Source organism: Anolis carolinensis, chromosome 3, assembly GCF_035594765.1.
Source record: "Anolis carolinensis isolate JA03-04 chromosome 3, rAnoCar3.1.pri, whole genome shotgun sequence".
Lineage (NCBI taxonomy): Eukaryota > Metazoa > Chordata > Lepidosauria > Squamata > Dactyloidae > Anolis > Anolis carolinensis.
Window position 1 is genome coordinate 119,053,225 of NC_085843.1, and position 10,926 is coordinate 119,064,150.

At 40.2% G+C, this 10,926-nt stretch overlaps 1 protein-coding gene across 1 annotated transcript in view; it reads left to right on the forward strand.

Moving 5' to 3' along the window:
* Positions 1 to 9,403, forward strand: part of grtp1 (growth hormone regulated TBC protein 1) — a 40,555-nt gene extending 31,152 nt beyond the window's left edge. Inside the window, exons 5-8 of the mRNA XM_062977281.1 lie at positions 2,755 to 2,851; positions 7,225 to 7,401; positions 7,504 to 7,685; positions 9,059 to 9,403. Of these exons, the coding sequence (XP_062833351.1) occupies positions 2,755 to 2,851; positions 7,225 to 7,401; positions 7,504 to 7,685; positions 9,059 to 9,166 (564 nt within the window). The 3' untranslated portion in view covers positions 9,167 to 9,403. The remainder of the gene's footprint in view (positions 1 to 2,754; positions 2,852 to 7,224; positions 7,402 to 7,503; positions 7,686 to 9,058) is intronic.
* The last annotated feature ends 1,523 nt before the right edge of the window (positions 9,404 to 10,926 follow it).

Below are 10,926 nucleotides of genomic sequence, written 5' to 3' on the forward strand. Positions count from 1 at the left end.
GGGGGTTTTGCCCCGGCTCTACTGCCCTGGCCTCGAACCCACTGTTTCCTGTTGGCAATCATGACTTCAGCCCGTAAACATTGATCAATGAGTGCCTCGAGGGTCTGGGGAGGATCCACCTTGGAGATTTCTTCCAGCATTTCAATGTTGAGACCCTCCCGGAATTGTCCTCTGAGGGCTACATCGTTCCAGCCGGTGTTGTGGGCCAGCACTCGGAACTCGGCTATATACTGAGACATAGGTCTGTCTCCTTGGAAAAGGCGACGGAGTTTGTGACCGGCTGCCTCCAAATTGTCCTCGATTCCCCAAGTCTCCTTGAGGTGGTCCAAGAAGTGTTGCGCTGATCTTAGGTGTGGAGAGGCTTGGTCGAACAGTGCCGTCGCCCAATTGGCCGCTGGCCCGTCTAGAAGACTGTAAACCCACGCCACTTTGATGTCTTCTTGGGGAAACTCGGCATCACGGGCCTCTAGATATGCTTGACATTGGCGACGGAAAACATGAACCTTAGAAGCTTCTCCAGTAAACTTGGTAGGCAACGCCATGGCCGGGAGGCGGATTCCGCGCTCCCGCAAGCCCTTTATTTCTCCATCCTGGGCGTTGAGTCTGTCGCGGATGCGATCCACTTCGTCCTTGCTGATGGTGTAGCTCAGTGGCTGCCCACCGGGCACGGTTCCGGTAGACATTCTGGCCGAGGTTAATTGGTGCTTAGGGTGGCGGAGTCAAACTGTCACGACCCAGGCTACAGAGCACCAATAACCATACGCAGAGGCCAGATTCTATCTAATATCTTTATTAAGGAATTATATAAAGTTAGTAAAAGCAAATGTAAAAGATAGTCCAGAAGCAGACCTTTCAGGAAAGGTCAAAATTAGTCCAAAGAAATAATGTCCAGTATGAAATATTAAGGTCCAAAGTTGTAATCCAATAACCGAAACACTCACTTTGACAAGCAAAGTGAGGGGAGATGACAAGGTCCTTTAGTCCATGAAACTTGAGCGAGTCTAGAAAATAACTTGATACTTGGAACAAGGCTTGAACGTGGAACAAAGGTAACTAAGAACAAGAACAAGGTCCGTGGAATAACTTGATAAATCCGTGGAACAAGGCAAGGATTGATCCTGGGAAACTAGGCAAAGTCCGTAGATAAACAAGGCTGGGAAGCAAGGCGAAGGCTGGATAGCAAGGCAAGGCTTGAGCAGGAGCGAGGCTTGAACCGGAGCGCGCTGTCCAGACACAACTCGCTCCGTAGGCTGACGAAGTGACTCCGCGAAGTTACTTCGCGGGTAAATCACCTATATAGAGTCTAACTTTTCCCGCCGAAGCAGTTCTCTGGGAATCAGAAACGAAAGCTAATCTTTGAGACCAGATGTTTGACTCCTTAAGGATTCTCACGAAAAAGGAGACTTAATTGGCAGAATTCTTGGCTGCTATCCTCGCACTCCTGCGCGAAGCAGCTTCCAAACCTCTCTGTTGTTTACAAAACTCCCGGCGCAAGAACACGGGAGAAGTAGGCTCTGGGCTTGTTTGACATACTTCTGGGAGACAACTTTCTTGCAGGTGCAAGGTTCCCAGATCTGCCTGGGAAAGATCTGGCTGAGAGGAATCCAGTTCAGACTGGGAAGGTAAAAACCCCAAGTTTTCATCTTCATCAGGAATTACCATGTCCTGAGCAGGACTACAAGGCCCATGGGTCATCACAGGTGGCTGAAAAGATATCCTCACAATCAATAACTCTGCACAGTTTTTATAACAGCTGCTGGCTTTTGCAAACAAGCTGGGTTTGTGTGTGTGCTGGGAGGGACTTTTTGAAGGGTGCCCATTAGATGGGAACAGATGGTTATGAACTCCTGGAATGTGAAAAGAACAATTGGTCTATTTGAATTAACTGACACGTTTCAAGGAGGAGGGGAATATTAGAATCTTCCAAGTGTCTGCTGCATTGGGCTTTTCTTCCTGCTTCAGCCCAAACTGGTACTGTTTCTGAGATAAACATGGAAGAGTGTTACTTTCCCGGCGTGGAAGAGGACAGCAAGAAGATAAAGAACAAACAGTGAAAGAGGAGCAGGGAGGACACAAAAGAAAAAGGAGAAGCCAGGCAGGAATTCAAAAGATTATAGACTGAAGAAGTGCAACTGATACTAGCAGTTCATTCATATTTAAAACTATTGTACTGTTCAGAATGTTCAGAATTGTAGTTCACCTGTTGCAAAAGAAGTCCAACTTTTCTGCTTTAAAAAGCAAAAAGCTACACAAATATAACAAAATATTGTCAGCAACAACACCTAAATTGTTCAGTCTGGATCAATTTTGTCAAAGTTTGAAGTGAGTCTTCTCCAAGTTGGTGCCCCTTTAAAAGTGTCAAATTATAACTACCCATAATCTTTAGGTAATGATAGGAAGTGTAGTGAATATAGTGCTTCTCAAAGGGGCAGTCTAAATAAAAAGAATGAATAACATTTATTATGGTCTTCAGACCAGTGCATGGAAACAAGCATGGGCAAACTTCGGCCCTCCAGGTGTTTTGGACTTCAACTTTGGCTGTTGGGAATCATGAGAGCTGAAGTCCAAAACACCTGGAGGGCCGACGTTTGCCCATGCCCGGTGTAGTAAAAAATATAATACAGTGTCATAATATAAAATCAGTCAAACCTCTGTATAAAAACTGAAGTAAAATAATATTTGATGTTATTGTTATTTTGGTGACAGTCTTTAACTGCACGGAACCTAAATAGACATTTCCTTTCCAAATCTTAGGGCATGAATTTCATAGCTGGCTACCTGATTCTTATAACAAGAAATGAGGAGCAGTCCTTCTGGTTGTTAGATGCTCTCATTGGTCGAATATTACCTGGTATGTCCTGCTCTCATCATCTATGTTGTAATTAATTTCTTTGTGTAGATTTTAAATGATAGAAACACGTTTACGTACAGTTTCCCTTTCTGATGTCCCACGTTCACATTGCACTGTCCGTGTTCTTTCCACTATAAAATTCAAGTCAAATTTTATTTAACATATCGCAGATTGAATGGTTGGCTTGAGAGAATATACAAGCATACTTCAGTTGACAAAGAATATTATTTTTATAAAGTATTTTTGTTCTTGTCCAGCTTCCCTTTTCTCTTTGTCCTCAATCTAATTCAGTGTTTCCCAACCTTTTTTTGACCAGGGACCACTTTTTTGACCAGGGACCACTCTCTGTTATGATATGTAAGAAATCAATTAATGTGTGTGTATGTCAACTGCAAAACAGGATGCATGAAGCTGATTGGTTGAGCTATGTCTGGGGAGCGGTTAAGCCTGGGAGTTTTTGGTACTCTTTTTAAAAATAAAATAAAATAAAGAGTTATAGTGCAACAGGGCATCAGTGAAAAAGATGGGGACGAAAGGATAACTTCTGAATGCAGGAGGATGCATCTGAGTAGACAAGTAGATACAATTTCATTTGGAAATAAGTTCCATTGAAGGCAGTGAGATTGACACTTAAGGACATAATTTGTTTGTACTATATAAACCTTCAAAACACCAGAGAGTCATTGTTTGACACGACAGGACTTGAGCTTTTACATATTGTTTGCCTGAAGATGAAGTGTTAAGCCTATAAACAGTCTGCACCTTATTTTTGGAAATTCCTTCTGACTTTTTTGTGGCAGAGACCCAAGATACACGATGTTGTGGCTTTTACTGCTCATTCCTTGTAAATCTCATTAGGGTTTCCTAAATCAGAGTTGCACCCTTCTATCTTTGTATTGTTAAATAACGTAGGCCTGAGTACAACAGGTAATCCTGATGAGGCTAGACATGTTATTTCAAAGGCATTTATATAAGTGTTTATGTACTATTCAGCATTTTTTCATATTTGTAGACCAAAGCAAACAAAAATCCTGCAAATGTTGGGGTGGCAAAGATGCAGGCTCCATGCATTCCCCCAAGGGTGCCTAGTAAAGAAAATGGCACATCCCTGTTGCATGAGGACCTTTTGAAACATTGTGTAAGGAGGCATCTGGTTACTCCTTGCATTAACATATCCCCCATTCCCCTCCTGAGACTATTCCACATTCTTCCTATTGTCACCAGACACCAATAAGCCTTGCTCGGCCACCACCACACTGCAGCCCATAGGCAGCTTGAGTAAATTTTTAGACTGCTCTTTTCTTTTTTCAGCTCTGAAAATGTAAATACACCAGGAGGAGAAGACTGCCATTACAGTGTTCCCTCACTTATTGCGGGGAGAAGAGCTGTATATAAAATAAATAAATAAATATTGTGGGGGTTACCTTCCAGGATCACCCGCAATAAGTGAAAATCCACGAATTAGGGACACTATATTTTAATATTTATACATTATTTTAGTAATTATACACTATTTTAAGTCTTTATCAACAAATCGTGTGTTGATAAATCACCTCCTTCTCCTACTGTTGCTGCTTGGGCTCCTTTTCTCTCCCTTTGGCTTCTCCTTCCTCCCTTCCTTAGGCTGTAAATTGTAATTTTTTATGATTTATAATCTTTTAGATTTTATTGAAAAACCGTGAAACAGCAAATCCGCAAAAAGCGAACCGCAAAGTAGTGAGGAAACATTGTATATGCTTTGGGGGTAAGGCCAGATTAGGGTGGCAGGAGGTATTCCAAAAACAGAGACTCCCTTTATGCACATACTGGAAAAATGTCTTTAGGATGTGGTAGATTAGGGCTTAAATAACTTTAAAGTGGCTAATGAATGCTCTGAAATAGCTGCATTTTTTGTATATTAAGGCTCAGTCACTAATCAAAATGGAGATCTAGTACAAAAAAATTCAGAAGACTTAAGACATGGGAAGGCAACCATCAAGGAACTAGATAAGATCCTACAGGCAAGAACGTAAAGTCAAGTTCATGTGTGCTACTATATTTCAGATTTCTGTGTATAGTTGTAAAACCTGAACAGCGAAGAAAACTGACTGTAAGACAATCAACTCTTTAAAATTATCAATAAATGAAGTATAGAACAAATGAAGCCTAAACATTTCTTAAAACCCAAAATGATAAAACTGAGGGTATCATACCTATGGTAGGTTTGGCTTAAGGTTGCTGAGAGTCGCAAACAACTTGAAGGCACACAACAGCTTGTGTTTGCTAGATCAATGTGCTTGAGAGCAAAGCAGTTCAATCATAGAAGTGTTCAGCCTTGCTCTAGTAGTATTTCTAGCTTCTTGAAATGGTGCCAGGCTATTAGAAATGTTGGCATTCATCTTGTGTTCTGGTTTCAGCGACTGAAAGCAGCAACTGCTGTGCTGTCCCATTCGGCAGCTCAGGATTATAGGAATGCAGACCTCTCGCTCCCTGGTGACCTGAGCAAAGACACAGAGTGCCATCTGGTGGTTCCCTATAGAACTCTTGCCTGCATTTCTTTTCAATACCCAGGAGTTACAAACATCCCACTTACTAATCATAGCTAAGAATGGGGGTGAGGTAAGAGTAGGTGAGAGATATCTACCTCTAGGAAGGGAAAATCACTCCCGAAAGAGTTATCATGGGGAAAAGGTGTGTCTCCACTGAAGCTTTATCACCAATCCTTGTTTCCATAACAAGCCAAATTTTTCAAAATCCAATTATCAGAGGGACAGAGTGTGGTGAAATCTTCTGAACATGGGCACAGACAGCAAAACAAACACTATAATCCTTCCCTATGCTGCCCAAAGCTTATGTGTGGGTGTGGATGTGTGTGCCTTAAAAAAGCACACTCAAAAATGTACCAGTTCCAATTTACAAGTTCAACTTAAGAACAAACCAATAGAACAGTAGTTCTCAACCTGTGGGTCCCCAGATGGGTCCCCTAACAGCTAGTAAACTGGCTGGGATTTCTGGGAGTTGTAGGCCAAAAACCTGGGGACCCACAGGTTGAGAACCACTGCTATTGAACCTAACTTGTTCGTAACTTGACGATTGCCTGTATATGGAAACATGGAGGTGCTTTGCTCTCATGATCAGTTACTGATCCAGCAAACATACTTATTGTGTGATGTCATGTTGTTTCTGACATATGATTTGTGGTGAGATAGATGTGATCTTACTTACCTGACATCTTTTTGTACCAGATGCATCAAGGCATATTTTGGTATCATGTGATACATGGTGCAGTATTTAGTATACTCAAACAGTAGTTTACATTTTCTTGCATCAAATTTAGCATCTGTGGACTGCATTTTCAGATGCCTAAGTTTAAGAAGTAGCTTCGATCATTTTCTTTGCAGCATATTCAGGTGTAGCCCACATTGTCCATGTCTGATGAAGAAGTCAGCGAGTCTTTAAAAACTTTGCCTGTCTTTTGTACTTTTTTGTTGGCCCAGTAAAAGCATAATTGCTTGGTGCATTTTGATGTTGTTTTTTTGTAGCACTATCTCATTTAATCAGCAAATATAGTTTTCTGGCAGCCGGCTATGGTCATCTTTTGTCTAGAACTTACAGTACATACATGCCCTCTCCCTGCATCCTGAGTACAACTCAAAGAACTCAAGTGGTGGGAGGCAGTCTTTCATTTAGTGCTGTGTAGGTGAGATGGATTTTTACTCTTTATCTATCTGGCACATGTAGAAAATCTACTGAAGGACAGCTATTCACTTAAATCTGGGCTGTAGAAATAATTGGAAATGATGTTATTGTTATTATGGATCAGAATCAATTTCTGAGTATGCCCAGAGCTTGGTATGAAATGAGGATCCAATTCCTTTTATCATTCTGAGACCTCTGTATTGCCTTTGGTTACCAAAAATAGAAGTCTGGCTATATAGGACTATGTATAGATGACTACCGAGACCTCTATATACGTGTCAGCACCAGGTTTACTGGGAACAGTCTGTGGGCACACATCTCACTTGTTTGTAGGTGAGGGCTGGAGGATACACCAAAGTTGCACCTAGTCATAGCAGCTGCCAATTAATTCACTGGGTTGTTTTCATTATCTGGAATTGTTTCTGCTCAAACCATAGGACACATAAGCTTTTGATAATTCATATTTAAAAGAGGTTCTGTTCCTCTCAGTTATAGTGGTTTGGGCCCAACCCTTTACTTTTAACTTGGCAAAATATTTTTTGTATCCAGATGTGCAATCTCTGTGGAAATATAGGCTGACAAGAGGCAAGAAAGATGTTTGAAAGAATAACGCATTGTTGTTCTGTAAGATACACAATGTTTTTAGGCTGGCATTTTTGTAACTTAGGTTTTGTTTTTTTCTTCCCTTTCTAAAGATTATTATAGTCCAGAAATGATGGGTCTCAAAACAGATCAAGAAGTCCTTGGAGAACTGGTGAAAATGAAGATACCAGCTGTGGCAGAGTTAATGGAGAAGCATGGCATCATGTGGACTTTGGTGGTGTCTCGTTGGTTTATATGTTTATTCATTGATGTTCTTCCAGTAGAGGCAAGTGAAAACGTGATGATACTTTTATCTGTGGTAGACAATTAGTGCACACATTGCATTCACTCTGGTGGTGACTAATCAAAAGTTCTCCTCCTTCTACAGACAGTACTTCGAATCTGGGACTGTTTGTTCTATGAGGGATCAAAAATAATTTTCCGAGTGGCCTTAACGTTAATTAAGCAACACCAAGCTTTCATTCTGGAAGCCACCAACTTCCCTGATATCTGTGACAAATTCAAGCAGATCACCAAAGGACCATTTGTAACAGAATGTCATACTTTCATGCAGGTGAGTGCATGTTTTTCTAGTTTAATACATTTGTGCTTGAAAAGGTGTGGATACTGGTGGTTTTAATTTTTTTTTTTTTACAAAAGCGGTTTTTAGATAGGCTTTCAATAGTCAGGTGAACTTGAACATATGAAGAGTGCAAACTACATCTACCCTCCATTGCTCCTCATGTGGTGTGAGGGGGTAGTTGGAAAAGGGGGGGGGGGGTTAATGGAAGCTCTTTATATAATCACAAATTGGGGTTTTCAGTTTTGTGGAGAGGTTGCACACTTAAAAGACTATTGGGGTTTTTTTCCCCAAAACACTGCTGTCCATAAGGAATGATAACATGGGATTGCACACTTCTCCATGAACACGATCTCTCTTGCTCACACCTTTGACTATTGTCAGTTCTCTCTCTATAGAGGAGATTGTATTGACAATGGCTGGATGGTATTGTCAAACAAACAGCTTTTGCTCTTCCAAAAGTTGATCGGAGTACTATCCTTTACCAGTTTGCTGTACTGATCTGAACCATGGACCTCAGCATCATTGCAATTGCACATTTATTTGATTTTGATTTGCCCTGGGCCGTGTAGTTGGCTTCATAGCTGACTGGCACCTTGAACCCTATGTTTCATGCAAGTTCTATTCTACTGGCTTATCATTTCTTTCCCTTTGGCTCCTGCAAGCTTTTCCAGGGGCATTATTTCTGCTACGCTCCTAATAGAGTTCCTAATAGGGAATGTGCATGATATAAATTTTCTTTCCAAGAGCTCTTGTTGGATCAGACAAATAACTGATATAAATTACCTGTTGTGAGCCTAATTATATGGAATTCAGAAGGGTTTTGTAAATATACACTGCATCTGAACCCCAAGTTCTATTTAGCAATAAAAAACTAAGCAGTTTATCAGCCATTATGTCCTGATATTCTGAACAAAGAACGATTATCTTCTGGCCGAAAACTAGCAAATAAGTGAAATCACAAATAGAGACCCTAAAATTTAGCCACTTGAAAAAAAATGTTGTAAGCTGTTCCCATCTGTTATGTACTGGCCTTGGTGAACTGAAAAAGGATGGGTATCTGTATTGACTAATTCTTTATGGCTTTAAAAGAAGCATTTGTTACAAGACTTAAAAGAGATTTCTAGTTAAATGGGATGTTGTGGTACATGTGGAATCCACTGGGTAGCTTAATACGCTGCTCTGCATGAAGTATCTAAAACAAACAGGCACTTGCTTATGCACGGGGCAACTTCATGACTCAAGAATAGTGAAAATTAAATGCAAAAATCTAAAAATCCTTATGCAGTATGCTATCCTCCTCCATGCTCTCTTCCTCCTTCCAAAACCTAGTTATAAACTAACGTGATTCTAATTCTTAATTCTAGAAAATATTTACAGAACCTGGAACTTTGCGGATGGCTACAATAGAGAAACTGCGAGAAACTTGTAGAGCAAATCAGATTGCTCAGATAAATGGACAATATGTTAGATAATACTGTAAGTCTGGATACATTCCTTTGCTTAATTGCACTGATTCACCATTTCCTCAGTTTCGTTATTGACTGGCTCTTGACCAATTCTCTTCAGACTTTCAAGTAAGTGCTGAAACTTACAAAATATGTTTTGTAAAAACACACGTCAGTTCCTATGTGAATAAAATGCAATGTGGTAATAGCCTTTTTTTGAAACTTCAAGAAACTGTAAATACAAAATAAATGTATTTAAATATCTCTCAATGCTACATAATGTGTAGAGTTCAGACTGGATCCTGTTTAGATAACTATAGACATACAGTAGCCTTTAATACCTATTGCAGATACTGGGAGTAGCTCATTATCTGCTTTCTACCAATCAAACTTCCTACTGTGCTCTTGTCCAAAGCACAATGAAATGTGACTATTAGTGTCACTGGAAAGGAACAGGCAATAGCCCAAAAGGTTGCTTCCTGTGGATTTAAAAGCATGTTAACATAGCTTATCCATTTAGCTTTTTGTTTTAAGACACTTGCCCCCAAGAAACAAGCGTAAACTAGGTAGAAAAATTAATTTGATATTCCTAGTCCTGAATGCAATTCCAGACATGGGGAAGTCTCCTTGTAGAGAAGTTTATAAAGCCTGTTAAACTGTATGTATAACATATTGCAGGGGTTTCAAACTCATTTTCATTGAGAGCCACATTAGCCTTTTGGTTGCCTTTAAAGGATCATTGAATCCATGGAAGGAGACTGTGGATAGAGAGGGCCAACTATAATTTTTTTGCATGATAGTCCATGCTTTTTAGTTTTCACCCAGCTTGGGTCCCTAGAACTCGCATCACTTTTGATTTTCCGCCATGTGGATTGGGAAAACTTGGAAATCCAGTCCAATTGGTTCTGTGATTGGGGAAAGGTTGAAGGACATTTTAAAGTCAGACATCATATCCATTGTATAGCCTTTTATATAGATTCAACTAGACTCTCCTGACTGAACAGGATAAACTGCAGCCTCCCAGATGTTAATGTATCACACCTCCCATCAGCTTTAGTCACGATATCTCATGATGAGGAATATAGTTCAGCATCTGATGGGTCACATAAAATGACATGGTAAGCTGGATTCGGCCTGTGGGCCTTGAGTTTTACACTTACAGTACAGAGATAATCTCTGTCATCTGAGCAATAACATCTGCAATAAGAGATGAGCTATAGTAGTGCCTTCTATATACATCCTAGCTCTTATTTGCACCAGCCTCAACTGCAAGCTGTTATTCTATGCAATAATTCAGAGGTGTGCACTAAAGAAAGCTTCCTATTTCTGAAAGTTTCTAGTAACTGATTTTGTGTTTCAAGAGATTTAAGCAGAGCCCACAAGAAAAACACATTTCTAAACATTCAGTTTGTTTTATCCCTCTGGGCCACCACTGTTCTGTAGCAGGACCTAAGTTTGAAAAATGGATGCTAGACAATCTAAAATCTCACCCCTATACATGCGTGACACTGAACAAGATGCGATTTATGTTAAGGCTTACTATGAAATATAGTAGATATGGTTCTTTGAATAGAAGTCCTACACACAGAGATTGTCTTTGGAAGGACCAGGAGATCATTTCTCCCCAACAAAATTAAGCATTAGGCAGTTGAATACTACTGCATCTCTTGTGACACTCGTCTTGGATTCATTTATCTAAACTCCTGTTGAGAAATCTAATATTTTAAAATTAATTGTACAGTAGACTGACCTGTGAATTTTGTGAGAAAAAACGAGTAATCATTTCT